Source organism: Phacochoerus africanus, chromosome 11, assembly GCF_016906955.1.
Source record: "Phacochoerus africanus isolate WHEZ1 chromosome 11, ROS_Pafr_v1, whole genome shotgun sequence".
NCBI lineage: Eukaryota > Metazoa > Chordata > Mammalia > Artiodactyla > Suidae > Phacochoerus > Phacochoerus africanus.
The window spans coordinates 113270115-113287426 of NC_062554.1; the positions used below are offsets into that span (position 1 = coordinate 113270115).

Sequence of the window (17312 nt, forward strand, 5' to 3'; positions counted from 1 at the left end):
ACCATAGCCATGAAATAGAATATGGTTTTTATGTACCTCGGGTTTATGAAGAAATGTTATACCCTTTGCAGAATGCAGAGAAAATAATTTTTTTTCTATTCTAAACTGTTAAATTAATAGATCTTCGTTAGATATATACTGCCTGAAAAAGCAGGCATGGAATTGATAGGGAAATGTTATCCTTCTGTCATGTTTGGATTCTATATGTGTAAGCTTATCATGCCAGTTGTCTCAATCCTATTAAACTGAACGGGTATTTGTTTATTAAATAGAAAGTCTCCTTAGAGTCACTATCTTTGGACTGTTCATGTCACTATGGATTAAAACTCTTCTTCATAGGTGTTACAAACTATAAATAATATGCTTACCAAGCATATGGCAGTTTATTTTAATTTTGTCACGTGTTGGTTGTTGGAATTTTACAGTATTGCTCAGCTCTATGAAATTATTATTGATGTGAATTATAAAAGACTGATTTCATTTCTCAGTGGTTTTATTTTTCAGAATTTCTGTGGACGTTTGAATTTACTAAAAGTTTTTAGCTGATTCTAAAATTTTCCTCCTTATTTTTCTTACATGCATCTTAAAGGCTGGTTTTAAGGGGTGTGGCAGGAGGTTCTGGACTCGATGAGTTTCCACCGAAATGTCGGAGAAGTCAGGCCAGAGCACAAAAGCAAAGGATGGGAAAAAGTATGCGACCCTCAGTTTATTTAATACTTACAAGGGTAAATCATTAGAAACTCAGAAAACTACAGGTGAGTAAAATTGGGTGGTATTTATGGTTTTTTTGTTATAATGGTTTTTATTTATTTATTTACTTACTTACTTAATTATTTTGGCTGGGCCTGTGGCATGCAGAAGTTCCCAGGCCAGAGATCCAACCTGCACCACAGCAGCAACGAGCCACAGCAGTGATATAGCACTGATTCTTAACCCTCTGAGCCACCAGGGAATGCCTATGGTTTTATTACTGTAAAAGGCACACTAGAGCTATTGCTATTAGGAAATAGAGCAAACCTATGTGAGTGCCAGCCCTATTTACATTGGGCTTTTTATGTACATACACATCTTTTAAGGGATATGAATTAATATTTTAAAATTGAAAGTTTATAAATATATTTTAAAATATGTTTGTTATGGCGTTCCCTTGTGGCACAGAGGGTTAAGGACCCCATGTTGTCACTGTAGCAGCTTATGTTGCTCCTGTGGCATAGGGTTTGATCCCTGGCCCAGGAGTAAAAATAAAAAGTGGCCAAAAAATTAAAAAATAAAATGTTTATTTTTTTCCTGTTTGTTATCAGCAGAAAGTAGAACTACGTTGTTCCAGAGGGGAAACTTGGTCAATAAGATTAATAGGCATGAAGCTATCTATATATTAATGAATTTATCTTAGCACTTTTAGTTAGAGGATAGATTCCTATGGTTTTTTGTTTTATTTTTTTTTTTATACCTTGAACCCATTGTTTACAGTGAAGAGTGAAAACTGGACCATGTACACATGCTAATGCATGGTGCGTTAACAATGTTCATTGGAGTTCCTGTTGTGGCTCAACAGTAATGAAACCGACTACAATCTGTGAGGATATGGGTTTGATCCCTGGCCTCTCTCACTGGGTTAAAGATCTGGTATTTCCATGAGCTGTGGTGTAGGTTGCAATTGCATCTTGGATCTTGTGTGGCTGTGTCTGTGGCTGGTAGCTGTAGCTCCAATTCAAGACCTAACCTGGGAACTTCCATATGCCACGGGTGTGGCCCTAAAAAGCAAAAAAAAAAAAAAAATGTTCATTAACATAAAGGCAGCATGTTTATTCTTTAACATGAGAAGTTTTTTTAATAATTCAATCAGTTTTATTTTTTATTATAGTTGATTTACAATGTTGTGTTAATTGCTCCTGTAGAGCATAGTGACTCAGTCATACAGATATATATTCTTTTTCTCATACTGTCTTCCATCATATTCTACCCCAAGAGATTGGACATAGTTCCCTGTGTTGTACAGTAGGACCCCATTGTAACAGGCAAAGTTTTGAGTTTAAAATAGATTCCCTGAAAAAAATTATAAAACATTGTTAGTGTTTTCTTTTTCGTAGTTTATAGGGTTGCTTGAATTGTTAGTATTTTTTACAGCATCTGTTCAATGGCTTGATAGGTTTTTTTTAATATAATTTCTACATTGTGTTATGTTGCAGGTGTGTGTCTTAGTTTTTAAAATTTTATCTTAAAATATTCTGAAATAATAATTCAAGATCCCATTATTTCCTACTGTCTTTCTATTTAGTTTTAAGAATAAAATAGTTACTAAGAAAGTTGATGTTATTGATCTTTAGTTGCAGCTCGACATGGATTACAGAGTCTTGGAAAAGTTGGTATTTCACGGCGTATGCCTCCGCCTGCTAACCTCCCAAGTCTCAAAGCAGAAAACAAAGGCAATGATCCTAATGTGAACATTGTACCTAAAGATGGCACAGGATGGGCATCAAAACAAGAGCAGCATGAAGAAGAAAAGTGAGTCAAAGTATACTAAACAATGAAACCATTCCAATTTCTTTGTGGGAACTTAGGTTTGAGTTCCTTGTATGTGCTAGGTGTTGTGCTATGTATATTACATGTCTCATGCCCTTTAAAGTCGTTTACATAGTCATCGTTTGTGTAATTTTTCCTGTGAGTGGGTTCAGTGACTATTTTCATGTGTCAAGGTAGAACAGATGACAGAATTGCTAATCATAGCTTTCCTTGTATCATTTACTGTGTCAGATTCCTCCTTCCTCTTCCATCCTCACCAATCATTTTCTTTCTAAAATGATTTGAGTTGATTCTGTTAAATTATTTCCATGAAACTAAGAATTTCTGTCTGCCCGATTCATTGAAAGTATGCCTGATACATATCATAGGTACTCAAGTAATATTTGAATGAATAAAGAATTAGTAGGAAAGTTTGATGGAGTTAGTAATGTCCTTCTTAATCATTCATTCAGTAAAAACTTAGCATTCTGTATCAAGGATTATTCAAGACTCTTGGTTTATTGAATGAACAAAACCAAGTAGTAGTAGTTTGTTTTTGGTTTTGGTTTTTTTAGGTTTTGGGGGGTTTTTTTGAGGGTTTTTCTTTGACCACACCTACAACATGCGGAAATTTCCAGGCCAGGGATCAAGGCTGTGCCACAGCAGTAACAATGCTGGATCCTTAACTCACTGTGCTACCAGGGAATTCCTAAATAGTAGGTTTTTTTTTTAAAATAAGCATATGAGTACTTGCCTACATCTATCACTAAATTTTTATATTCTGGTTTGGGGAGCTTTATATAGTAAATATGACTACTTGGGTAAAGCTTGTTAAAGACTTATTGTTCTCTACTTCTTATTCACAGAATTATTTTGTAGTAGCAAGTTAGTTTCAGGTCTGAGTCTACCAGAAATATATTGCACTTTTTAAGTCTATTAACTACCTTTTTCATTTTTAAGACTTAACTGATTACAAGTATTGTATAAAATTATAGACTCTTTTAAAACAGCTTTTACTCAGGGGGATGCATCAGGCAGGTTGCTTTTACCTCTTTTAAATAACAGTAATGTGTACAGTGGTGAACCTGTTGACTGCCAAATGGAGAGCTTCCTTAGCATTAGCGCCCGGCTAATCCCACCAATCCAGACTGTATGTATGCCTGTAATGTTATTTCTAACTATAAATATTCATTTTTTCTTTTCCTTTTTTTTTTCTTTTTTTGGCCACACGGCATGCAGAAGTCCCCAGGCCAGAGTTTGATCCCATGCCACAGCAGCGACCTGAGTGCTTCAGTGACAACCTGCTGAGCCACAAGAGAACTTCTCATGTTCACTTTTTGTTAGCTTTATTCATTAATGAGTGTTTCTTTTCTTTCTTTCCTTCCTTCCTTCCCTCCCTCCCTCCTTCCTTCCCCTCTCCTCCTTTTCTTTTCTTTCTCCCTCCCTCCCTCTCTTTGTTTCTTTCTTTGTTCAAAATTAAGAATAGAGCTGTCATCTCCACAGGTTATTCAAGGGTAGAAATGAAAGGGGATAAAATAGCTTACTTCATTTAAAGGAATGTTGCAGAGGGAAAATATTGTGTGGGGGTGTGCAACTATTAGTAAATGTGTAGCCAAAATAACTTGTATGCAAATTTAACTTAACATGCAATATTTTATTATATGTAAACATATAATATCTGAAATAATGGATTCATATTTTTTTTAAGAGCACCAGAAGTTCCACCAGCACAACCAAAACCTGGGGTTACAGCTCCCCCAGAAGTAGCACCTGCTCCCAAATCATGGGCCAGTAACAAGCAAGGTGGGCAAGGAGATGGTAAGTGGACCTTAGCCTGGGGAAACTGGTTAGGTTTGACAGTTACTGAACAGCCATGCAGGAGATAAGGGGTGGATTATGGTGTTCTGGAGAGGGTAGAGAATATTGTCAAAAGATACAATCAGCCCTTAAAAAAATGGTCTTTTAAAAAGTCCCTTGGGCTAGTTAAATTTTAGTGTTATAGGCCATGTATGAGCGAGTAATAGGGAATAAAGAAGTCTTTAAGATACCCTCCACCCCAGTTATTTTGTCTTTACCCTAGATGACTAGACGAAACCTTGTGCCTTAAAGTGTGAGACACACAAGTACCAATACATTTGCCAGTTGCTTGAAATCATATTCATCTCCATCTGTGCCCCAAACCTCTTCTGCTTCAAACACAAAGCTTAAGATTTCCATGGTAGAGGAAAGTTAGAGAGTAGCCATAAAGCACAGTAGCTGTAATACTTCCCTCCCACATAGGATTGATGGTCACCCCAACAAAGTTTAATTTTCCCACTTATAAAACATATCTATAAAACATTGTATGGAAAAACCCATCTCAAGTTCCTCAAGCTAATAAAATCAGCTCTTTTAATTTATGGAAGTATAAAAATAAATAGGCAGGTAGGTAGATAGGTGAATGAGTGAATAGTGAGGTGCAGTCAGTATCTCAGCAGTAAATTAAATGAAAACATTTTAGCCTCACATGATACTTGTAGTGTTGATTCATAAATTCTATTTTAGTAATATTGCTTGAACTGTTCTTAGAGTTATTTATTAGCAAAGGAATTCGACTTGTATTAAAAGTGAAAGGAGTCATAATAAAAGAGAAACAGAAACGAAGTTCTCCTCACTTGCCTCATCATCTTTAATGAGTCCCCTGGAACAGTGTCTGACAGATTGCTTTCTTAGATTTGTATCTCCTCATGGCTGTTGATTAACTTTCCAAGGGATTTTAATTCTAGGTAAATTTAAAAGTTTTACAGATATGAACAGTCATCATTGAAATGGGCAATAAGTTATCCAAAGAAGACAGCTCTATCCTGGGAGGGTTTTTGAATTATCCTCAGTATAAAATTTACATGTAATTTTTTTTGTTTTTAATTTATAGGAATCCAGGTGAATAGTCATTTTCAGCAAGAATTTCCCAGCCTGCAGGCAGCTGGGGATCAGGAAAAAAAAGAAAAAGAAGCAAATGATGACAGCTATGGGCCTGGACCCAGTTTACGCCCACCAAGTAAGAATACTTTCTATTTAATAAAATACAGAATGAGATCATATTTGTGTAATATAACCTTCTGTGTCTGCTATTGTATTTATGATGACTCACCTAGTTTGAAAAGGCAGATGATAACTATGGTTGCTTGCCATTCAACTGTGGTTTTTACTTGTAGAACATCAGTTTAACTTGAGAACTTAATGAAAGTATAAGTCTTGGGTCTCATATCCAACCTATTGAATCAAAAGTGAGCATTTTCACAAGATGCCTAGGTAACTTGTTTGTGCAGCAATATTTGGTCATTTTTACAATAATAACATTTTTGAGCAAGCATCCCCCAATATGCAAATGTTTATTTATAAATTATCCCCGTTTCTTTTTTCGTTTTTCTTTTTTTGATTGTATCCATGGCATGTGGAAGTTCCTGGGCCAGGAATTGAACGCTTGCCATGGCAGTGACAATGCCAGATCCTTAACCTGCTGTGCCACCAGAGAACTCCCATTTCCTAGGCTATTAATATTCAGGGATCCCTTGCTTTCTAAACTCAAACCAAAGAACCAGATCAATTTGAATATTAGGAGATACTTGTATTATGTACATTATAAAGCAAAATTTATAAATAGAAATATAAAATATTTGATTTTTAAATGTCTCATTAATTATGTTAGATTCAGAGTGTTGTTATCACATACCTCAAAGGATCTTGTGGGAGGGAGGTTCCTCTTTAGAGTAATGGTTACAAATCCATGTTTCTGACAACCTGATGTATTTTGTATTTTTTTTTTGGTTCATTTCTTGGCAAGTCTGGGTAAATCGTCTTTGTAATTTTTATTTAATTTTTATTTTTAATTGCTGTAATGTGGTTGATGAATTTGTAATAGGAATAAATGTGTCAGCTCCACCGTTTTCTTGTTTATTTTCACTACTTATCTATTGTTGCATAACAAATTTGGCTGCTAAAAAACACCCAGTGAACTGAATTAGACTTAGCATTTCAAATAGTATCTGAGGGTCAGGAATCTGACAGCCGCTTATTTGGGGGTTCTAGCTCAGGAACTCAACAAAATTGCAGTCATCTGGTGATGACTTGACTAGGGCCGCTGTTTCAACTCACTTATGGTGGCTCATTTTTGTGGGGGCAGCTCAAAACATGGCTTCCTCAGAAAAAATTAGGAGAGGCAGACAGATATCTCAGACCCAAGATGGAAACCACTACCCTTTTCATAGCCTATTCTCAGAGAAGACATGCTGATACTTCTGCCTTATTTTGCAGGTTACACAGACCAATCCAGGTACACTATTGAGGGGGGACTGTACAAGGTGTGGTTACCAAGAGATAGAGACCATTCAGGCCGAACAGGGTTTCCTTGTAAAACCATTTATTTATTTGGTTAAGTGTAGTTGAATCAGATAATGCAGTCATAAAATCTGTTCCCTTGGGCGTGGGTAACTAGCAGTAGTAGACTGAAAATAAATGGTAAGTATCACTGTCAACCCTTCTGTGTTATAGAACTCCCCCCCCCCCCACTTCCTTCAGGACATCTCGGGTATAACAGTGATTTTAATCTCTGTATCAAAGGTTGGTGAAGCTTTATAAGGAAGCTCTAATATTTTCTTTCCCCAACCTCATTGTTTGCTTTTGCTAACACCCTCTGAAGTATATACTCTCTGCTTTAGAAGCCATTGCTCTTGACTACCTCGACAGCTTCAAAGCCTGGATTTTTAGTACAGCCTAGATTAGACTTCTGCTCTTCCTTCACTCTGCTTACTTGCTTAAATTTTCTTGAAATATGCCTGTTTTTGTTTGACCCTGTTCCATTCCTACATTTTTTTTCTTATTATCTGTCTTCATACCAGATGTTGCTTGTTGGAGAGATGGTGGTAAATCTGTTGGTTCACCTTTAACATCTGACCAAGATGAAAAGCCTGGCCAGGATGAAAGCACAGCCGGAACATCAGAGCAAAATGATATTCTTAAAGTGGTGGAAAAGAGAATAGCTTGTGGTCCCCCACAGGCTAAACTGAATGGACAACAGCCTGCCCTCGCTTCCCAATACAGAGCTATGATGCCTCCCTATGTAAGTATTGTCATATCAGCAGGTGGTTAAATAAGATGTTTTTGATCTGAACTTGAAGGAAAGAATTGGAATGGGAAAAAGTTTTCATTAACATATAACTAAAAATTAACATTTTCTTTGATTATGAATTTAGGAATCAAATCACAGAAAGTATCAGCAGTACCTCTGTTTTTAATCCTTAATAGACATCGTAGATATTTTCGGATTTCCCATCGTGGCTCAGTGGTTAATGAATCCGACTAGGAACCTTGAGGTTGCGGGTTCGATCCCTGGCCTTGCTCAGTGGGTTAAGAATCCGGCGTTGCCGTTAGCTGTGCTGTAGGTTGCAGACATGGCTCTGATCCCACGTTGCTGTGGCTCTGGCGTAGGCCAGCGGCTGTAGCCCCAATCGGACCCCTAGCTTGGGAACCTCCATATGCCGCGGGAGCAGCCTTAGAAAAGACCAAAAAAAAAAAAGAGAGAGACATCGTAGATATTTTCATATCACATTACATTGTTTTTAGGTATTGCAAATATCGTTTGTACTCAGCATTGCTTCAAAATAGTTATTAGAGTTACTTAGTGAAACATACATTATTCTGTCACAAATTTTTTTAAAAAAATATTGTGGCAAAAATAGAATTTTAGTATAATTATTTGCCTTAACATAACTGTGTTTTTGATGATGCATTTAAAGACATACCTGCCTTAGTTATAAAGTTTTTATTAGCTTACCTTTTAATTTTTTTTTTCCAACTTATTATGAAATACTTTTTCTTTCAATTTTTTTTGGCCACACTTGCAGCATGTGGAAGTTCCCTAGCCAGGTCGAACCAGAGCCACAGCAGTGACCCAAGCCACTACAGATCCTTAACCCCACTCTGCCACAAGGGACTCCTGTTATGGATTTTTTTTTTTTTTTGCTTTTTTTGCCTTTTCTAGGGCTGCTCCTGCGGCATATGGAGGTTCCCAGTCTAGGGGTCTAATCGAAGCTGTAGCTGCCAGCCTACACCAGAGCCACAGCAACGCGGGATCCGTGCTGTGTCTGCAACCTCCACCACTGCTCAGGGCAGTGCCAGATCCTTAACCCCCTGAGCAAGGCCGTGGATCAGCCCCACAACCTCATGGTTCCTAGTCGGATTCATTAACCACTGTGCCATGACGGGAACTCCTGGAATATTTTTAACATTTGCAAGAATAGAAACCTGCTTCCTCCCATGTCTGCCATACATCTTTAACAGTATCGATTTGTGGTCCATCTTGTTTCACCTTTTTTCCACCACTTGGGATTACTAAACAAATTCTAGGTATGTCATCTCATCCATATATATTTTAGGTTGTATTTTAAAATATAAAAACTAGGGGGAAAATGCACATGGTATTATCACACCTAAAAAGAAAATTCTCTTTAAAATACCAAGTCAGTATTCCATTTTCATAACCTCTATTCTTGCAGAAGACCATTAATCTCAAAGGGAAGAACAATCTAGTTCATACATTTGTTTTTCTTAGGAGTTAACTCCTAAATATTCAAGCTCTAACTACCCATGTTTTCTGTCGTGTTACTAAATTATCAAATATAATTACTTGTTAGATATTTTCTTAAAAAATTAGGGTTTATGGCAGAAATCACTCTTAGATGCTGATCTGACCTTGGATAACGATTTCCATCCAACTACTTGTCTCCTAATAATTTTCACATTGTGCTTCCATTGGTCCCTGAATTTCCAGGTATAGGGGTCAGACGGGATAAGGGGAGGTGAGAGGGAGACCAGGTAAGCTTTGTTCCCAGTTTCATCAGTGAATTTATTCAAATAAAGTGTTTCAGTAATTAGCAAAAATGAAAATAGTGAAGACTTATAGTTGTTTCTACAGTTAATTTTGTGGCAAATCCCTAAATCTTAAACACTTAAGATCACACGAAATTAATGCCTATACCTGAATAATCAGCAGAAGGGTATAATGCAGCTTAACCTATGAACATTTGCCTCCAGTAGTGTATTTGCTAACTTCAGTGTAGAAGTGTGATGCAACCAAAAATTCTCCAGAGTATATCTGAAACAAAAAGCTTCCCCAGTTGAGTTTTAGCTGCTGCTCTAACCCTACTTAGAAATGTCTTCTTTACACAGCAGGATCATATAAATATAACCTTTCTTCAAGTACAAAGTAATTTCCTCATCTAATAGTTATTTTTTAAGAGAGAAACTAATCTATTTCAGGATATAAATTATGTATTTAATGTAAACAATTTCACATTTTTAAAAATATATATAATTTAATTTGGATATAAGCAAATAATAAATAGCCAAGCACTATTTGACATTTCTACCCGTCCAAATCATAGAATGAATCCCTTGGCATTATTATTTGTCTTCATAATCTATCTTAAAATTCTCCTAGATTCAGCTTCTCAAAGCCAACTTCCCATAGGGCATCATCTTTTTTGTTTTGTTTTTGTCTTTTTAGGCTGCACACACAGCATATGGAGGTTCCCAGGCCAGGGGTCTAATCAGAGCTGTTGCTGCTGGCCTAAGCCAGAGCCACAGCAATGCCAGATCCGAGCTGTGTCTGCAGTCTACACCACAGCTCACGGTAACACCAGATTCTTAACCCACTGAACGAGGCCAGGGGTTGAACCCAACTCATGGTTCCTGGTTGGATTCATTTCCACTGTGTCACGAGACGGGAACTCTGAGAGCATCATCTTTGGTCCACCTTTATGTAATTACTAACTGTGCAGTAACTTGACTCAAAATATGCCTGTGCCCTACCCATAGAAAATCTCCCAGTTAGCTCCCACCCACCTCCTTCAACTCCTTTAGGTTATGGGCTATCCTTTATCCTTTTTTTTTTTTTTTTGTCTTTTTGCCACTTCTTGGGCCGCTCCTGCGGCATATGGAGGTTCCTGGGCTAGGGGTCGAATCGGAGCTGTAGCTGCCAGCCTACGCCAGAGCCACAGCAACGCGGGATCCGAGCCTACACCACAGCTCACGGCAACGCCGGAACCTTGACCCACTGAGCAAGGGCAGGGACCGAACCCGCAACCTTATGGTTCCTAGTCAGATTCGTTAACCACTGCGCCACGACGGGAACTCCGCTATCCTTTATTCTGAACTGAGTTCCTATTTACCAACAAGTCTGCTTTCACTTAATCTACTTTTGCATTAGGATGAAGTCTCACATTATTTCCTTTCACATATTTGAATTTGGTTAAGAAAACTTTGCAGTTTTCTGGGGTGCGGGCATGTTGTCCTTTTTAGTTTTTCATTTTAATACAGTCTTTTTTAAAAATGTAACTTTGGGTGTAATGGGATAACAAGTTCTTAATATGATGTGTCCTAGTGATTACCTTTATTTGTAATGACTTGGTGAAAGAGTAGTCTTAGAAATGGCTTGTTATCGAGGGTCATCTATATGTATCTATACCAGTAGGTAAAATTAGTTATTTATTTTAATTACTTCTATAAATTATAATTTTAGGATTAGTGTGATCTTTTTTTTAAAAAAAAAAATAACTGAGTAGCTAAATTTATAAATTTTTGTTTCCTTTGTTCAGATGTTTCAGCAATATCCAAGGATGGCCTATCCTCCTCTTCATGGTCCCATGAGGTTTCCACCTTCTTTATCTGAAACAAACAAGTAAGAATATTAAGTGATTAAAGTTTGCAAGGTGTATATATGCGCCTTAAGATTTTCTGGAGGTTGAGTGTATAATGGTGTTATATTTCTGTCCTCAAGGTACAGTTGCCATTAACAAGTAATTGGCTGACCTTTATAAGACAGAACAGAAAATATTATATTCTTCTAAAACTTTAAATCAATTGACATAAAATGATGAAAACTGAAAATCATGGTCTTAAAAAAATAGATGACACTTGCTTCTCCCTTATTCCTTCCATGATGTTGATAACCCCCCCATGTTTTTTTTTTTTAATCTAGGACTGGAGCATTCTCTTAAACGATGGGTTTTTTCTTAAAGTTTTTCCTTTTGAGATTAGTATTAGTCTTTAGCCATATTATCCTTTAACATATATTTGCTTTGTTCAGATGTTTGAAAACTTTGTCTGCATTAAATATCTGCATAAGAAATGTGTTATATATTGTCTTAAATTTATGTGTTAATTTTATACCTCTTTGTAGTCATATGAGGTGCAAAATAATTTGTATGTCATGCCATAGAAAGTAACACTGTTGAATTGAAATGAACCAAATTCCAGTCTTTTAATATTGTCCTAATTTAGTATCATTAAAACTTAATATCCTTTTCCTTTATAACCTGTCATTGGGTTAGAGGCCTTCGAGGAAGAGGCCCACCTCCTTCATGGGCCTCTGAGCCTGAACGCCCCTCCATCCTTAGTGCATCAGAACTGAAGGAGCTTGATAAATTTGATAACCTAGATGCTGAAGCTGATGAAGGTTGGGCAGGTAAGAGGCAAAGTTAATTAAGCACTTTTAGTTTTAAGATGCTTTGAAACAGTCAATCTGAGTTCTCCTCAATTTAACAGGTGCTCAGATGGAAGTAGATTATACAGAACAGCTAAATTTCAGTGATGATGATGAGCAAGGAAGTAGTAGTCCTAAAGAGAACAGCAGGTAAGTTATGATTTTTACTAATAATAGCGTGAATTGATTGATGCTACAGTACAAACCATATTTGCAAAGAGCTTCATTAATAGATATTTGCTCCCTACTTACTGAATTTCTACATTCTACTCCAAAGGACTTTTACTGAGTAGGAAGGCAGTTAATGAGCCAGCTTTTTTAAAAGTACAGATAATCAAAGAATTGAGAGTTTGATGTTTCTGAAGAAAGTACATATATTTAAAAGGACGATAACTTAGATGCTTGTCATCTAATTTGAGATATTTTGAGAGATAGTGTTAAGGACCATTTAAAACTTGTTACTTTCTTGACCTGATTAATATTTACAAAATTGGAGAAAAATTACTTGGGTTTCAACAGCTGCTTCAAGTCTTTTAATTTCTTAAACTTAGCAAGGAGCAATAAGGTCTTGGAAAACAGGAGCCCTTCATCTTTTTCTGGAATATAGGATCATCAGGGTCAAGATATGGCTTATGTAGCATAAAAGCTGGGCTCTTAAAATACACAGGAGTTTGCATGAACACACTGCTATAGTTTTTCAGCCATGATGTTATAATACACTGTTTCATGATTAGTTGTGAGATGCCTGTTATGTATTGTGACTTAAAATACTGTAGTTTGATTTCTCTTTCATTAAATCAGAATTGATTAGAATATATTAATTAATTATCTGGAATATTACTCAGTTGCATTCAGATGAGAGTTTGGGGGTAAATAATAGAAGATGGTGGAATCGGAGTTCCCGTCGTGGCACAGTTGTTAACGAATCCGACTAGGAACCATGAGGTTGCGGGTTCGGTCCCTGCCCTTGCTCAGTGGGTTAACGATCCGGCGTTGCTGTGAGCTGTGGTGTAGGTTGCAGACGCGGCTCGGATCCCACGTTGCTGTGGCTCTGGCGTAGGCCGGTGGCTATAGCTCCGATTCAACCCCTGGCCTGGGAACCTCCATATGCCGTGGGAGCGGCCCAAGAAATAGCAACAACAACAATAACAACAACAACAACAAAAGACAAAAAAAAAAAGAAGATGGTGGAATCATATTTTATGTCAAATATGAGTGTCCATATTTGACAAGTGATATATTGCACATTATATTTTATGATAATCTGGCCAATCCCAATCCCCATCACATTGTAAATGTATAACATGTATTTCTCGAGTGAATAAACTAGCACTTCTGGGTTACAAAATTATCTCATTCCTTGTTACATTACCTCCTACCACCCTGAAAGTAATGTCTTTTTTACATTAAGAAATGTAAAATGCATTTTCTATGGTATAGTCTGTCTACTGTATTTTTTATTTCACCTGGATTTTGATTCTTCAGTGAGGATCAAGATTCAAAAGGCTCTGAAAACACTGAAAACCGAAAAGAAGCAGATGAAGTTTACAACACTAAATCATCTTCTCAGATACCTGCCCAGCCAGCTGTAGCAAAAGGTCCCTATGGGAAAGGACCTCCATTTAATCAGGTTTGTTGAACTCATGGAAATCCTTGTCACTATAGACAGATGACAAAGATGAATTAATCTCATAATCACAGAGTTGGAAAAAGACTTAAGGAAAGGGAAATATATGTTTTTTCTTAAATAGCGCTAGATCTAAACCATAGTTTTATTGCATAGTATCAGGAATGCATCAATACAGTGATGATAAATGATCAGTACAGTGAAAACTAAAGTTTCACTTTTTTTCCCCTTGAAACAGCTTGGTCATGTCAGAGTAGAGGGATAAATTGTTTTTCCAAACTAACTTAGCTACAGTGCTTTATGGTTTACTGATGCTTTGTACGTCCTAGTTAGTTAGTATTCATCTGTGAAACTGTATGCTGAGTAGGGAAATCTATGAAGTCTGAGCCATTTTGAAGAATGTTATTTAAAAGGGGAAGTATGTGGGCAACAGATACACTGATTTTACTTCTAAGATGTAGCAAGAACTGCATTGCCAAATGAAAATTAAAAAGGGCTATATCTTCCAAGTGTCACTTAATTCGCAGTATTCTTAGCATGTATTGGTTGAATTCATGCAGAACAGAGCAGTTGGTGCCTTCAGGGAGATAAAAGTAAGTAGCAAACAGTCTCAGTGAAAAGAAAAGGAGAGAAAAAACTAGCAAGCGTTACAGCGTGGTATGTACTATGTGCTGTGATAGAGTGCACATAGTTCTTAGAAAATTCTGTGTAAAAGATTTCACAAAAGATTTGATACTTGAAACAGGAGTTAACCAGTAAACAAAGGAAAGAGAGCGATTCCAAGCAGTGGAAGGAAACAGGATGAGAATAGAAAAGTGTGGAGGAAGCATGGCCTAGTCAAGAAGTCCCCAGTAGTTTGTAGTTTGATAGGGGAGAGGAGTAAGAGAGCTGTGTAAGATCTAGTAGTTACTACGTTTTGTATACTATACAAAAAAGTTTGAATTTTATTCTTAAGGTATTGGTTCACCATTGCAAAATAAATTCGAATTCTGAAAAAGGATTTTTAAAGTAATTTTAAAAATAAAATCTGTGTTTTATGTGACTTCTAACTTATTGGCATAATGGGGAATGATAAAAGAACAGAGGAATATCATAGACTGTATCTTGATATTTTGATTTGTGTGTGTGTATCCCTGATACATATGTTAATGAGTGAATATTGCACATTTAATATCTGTTTCCACTGTTTTAGATGTTTCTTTTCTTTATCTAAACCTCACGGGTTTAATTTGCCATTAGAAAAAAAAAAAGAACTGGGTTTACATAAATAAAAAATTGAAATTAGAGGCATACTTTTCTATAGCCATATTACCTGAGCTAGAATTCCAGAATTTGTACACTCGAGATTCTACTCTTAACAAAGTTAATTCGAGGTTATAACCTTTTTGAAATGGCCGAGAAATTCTGTTTATAGAACGTAAAGTTAGCTTGCAGTGAGTAATGTACTTTTATTTAAAAAGAGGTTAAAGATTTTTATTTTTTGTAATCTTTTGGTCTTTCTTAAAAGCAGTACATTCAGAAATATTTCAGATGTTTTTCAATCTTGTTTTGTAAAAATCCTTTTTTAATAATAGGATCGTGGACCATCCTCACACTTGCCACCACCTCCAAAGTTGCTTGCACAGCAGGTAAATCTTAACTAAATTCTTGTTAATGGTCTGTATGTATTATTCATCCTATTTGTTTTAATGGAAAGGTTCTGTGTATGTTTCTAATTTATAATTTTTATGAAACAATTGGTGACTTGACCTTGTAGCTCCTGCATGTCTTCCTCTTTAGCCTGTCCCTCTTTCTTCTCAGGTGATGAGCATGCTCCTAATTTTTCTAAGAAAATAAGAAGCGCCTTTTCTTCCCGTTTCAGTAGGCTTCCTGTTCTGACTTTCTTCCTGTTGTCGTTGCTCCTGGGGACAACCCTTCTTATTCCCTGGATCCCATGATCTGTCATGTACTAATAACATTATTTCTCATCTCTAAAAAATGTTTAAAACACAACACTTCTTTACCTCCCACTACCCTCCACCCCCGCAGTGTCTTTCCTATATCCCTGTTCCCCTTCGTGGCAGCATTGTTTTAGGGAGCTATTTATACTTACTGCCTTCACTTTTCTCATTTGCCCTCTTCACTTATACTTTCATCTCCTACTATACCTCTGAAACTGTTATTATCAAGGTTAGTAATGACAATTCCGTCTTGCCAGATACAGTTCTCTTGTCTTCATTTACTTCATCTCAGCAGCAGTTGACATAGTTAATCTCTTCATCCCTCTATCCTTTTTAAAACACTTTAAAAATTTACTTTTGAGACATCACACTATTTTGGCCTCTTAAATTTATTCTCCTTCCGGACCTCTTGTCCTGATCTCTGGGTCATCTGGTACCCACTCAGTGTGTATCTTGAGCCCTTAAAACTATATCCTGACTTCAAAAGTTGTGTATTCAACACATCAGCTCAGCATTTCCACTTGGACTTCTGATAGATATCTGACAGTTAATATGTCCAAACCATAACAAACCCCAACTCCCACACTTAGTTCTGCTACTTTCTTCCTCTGTCTTCCCTATCTTAGATAATGACATTGCCCAGGTTAAACCTGAAAGTGACTCTTTTTTTTTTGCTTTTTAGGGCCGTACCTATGGCATATGGAAGTTGTCAGGCTAGGGGTCATATCGGAGCCACAATTGCCATCCTGCGCCATAGTCACAGCAATGCAAGATCCAAGCCACATCTGCAACCTACACCACAGCTCACAGCAATGACAGATCCCTGATCCACTTAGTGAGGGCAGGGATCAAACCTGCATTCTCATGGACACTAGTCGGATTCATTTCCACTGTGCCACAATGGGAACTCCCTGAAAGTCACTCCTAACTTTTCTTTTTTTTACCTTACATCCAGCCTAATCCATAAGCAAGTGATGTTACCTCTACCTTTAGAATATATTCCTACACTGAATTCTTACTGTCTGCTCACCAAAGTACTACCTCTATCCCAAATTCTCCTTAACAGTAGATATAACTTTTAAAAAATAGATATAAATATATTAGGTCAGTTATTCCTTGCTCAGGTTCTTTTTATGGTTTTTAAGTTCTCTATTTATTTCGTCTTTTCTCCCTTTCTGTTCTTGCCACACAAGCTTTTATTGCCATTGTTTTTATTTTACCCCCCGAGACATTTTATTTGCTGTTTTCTGTAACCAGAAGACTTTCCCTGAGGTTCTTCCTATGATCAAAATTTTTGTTAACATAGTAACTACTTCATAGGCTTCCCTAATCACTCTACTCTGATAGGTACACATAACATAACCATCATCATCATCTCCACCAGTTATTTTCCTTTTAACTGTCTGATGCTCTTTATAGCATTTCTGTACTCATGCAAGCTAAAACTAAAACATCTAGCAGAGGAATTTCTTTAGTGGAACAGTGGGTTAATGATCCAGCTCATCTCTGTGGAGGCTCCAGCTTGATCCCTGGCCCAGCCCAGTAGGTTAAGGATCCAGCATTGTTGCAGTTGATCACAGTTCCAGTTTGGAATTCGATCCCTAGCCTGGGAACTTCCATATGCTGTGGCTGTGGCCGAAAAAGAAAAAGGGAAAAAAAAAAAAAAAAAAAAAACAAAATGTAGAAGCATGAACTTGGGCCAACAGAAGTGTCTTAGATAAGA

The 17312-nt window shown here is 36.8% G+C and overlaps 1 protein-coding gene across 18 annotated transcripts in view; it reads left to right on the top strand.

Annotated features, from left to right (window-relative positions):
- The window catches only part of PRRC2C (proline rich coiled-coil 2C), a 95629-nt gene that overhangs the window by 19294 nt on the left and 59023 nt on the right, over nt 1–17312 (top strand). For 13 of the 18 annotated variants that reach the window (XM_047754013.1, XM_047754024.1, XM_047754020.1 and 10 more), the window contains exons 2-11: nt 590–755; nt 2328–2505; nt 4211–4320; nt 5414–5539; nt 7380–7600; nt 11136–11218; nt 11871–12004; nt 12085–12172; nt 13508–13652; nt 15224–15277. In XM_047754013.1, coding sequence (XP_047609969.1) covers nt 644–755; nt 2328–2505; nt 4211–4320; nt 5414–5539; nt 7380–7600; nt 11136–11218; nt 11871–12004; nt 12085–12172; nt 13508–13652; nt 15224–15277 — 1251 coding nt within the window. In that variant the 5' untranslated portion in view covers nt 590–643. The remainder of the gene's footprint in view (nt 1–589; nt 756–2327; nt 2506–4210; nt 4321–5413; nt 5540–7379; nt 7601–11135; nt 11219–11870; nt 12005–12084; nt 12173–13507; nt 13653–15223; nt 15278–17312) is intronic. The other 5 variants (XM_047754015.1, XM_047754018.1, XM_047754026.1 and 2 more) reach the window with 3 other exon arrangements.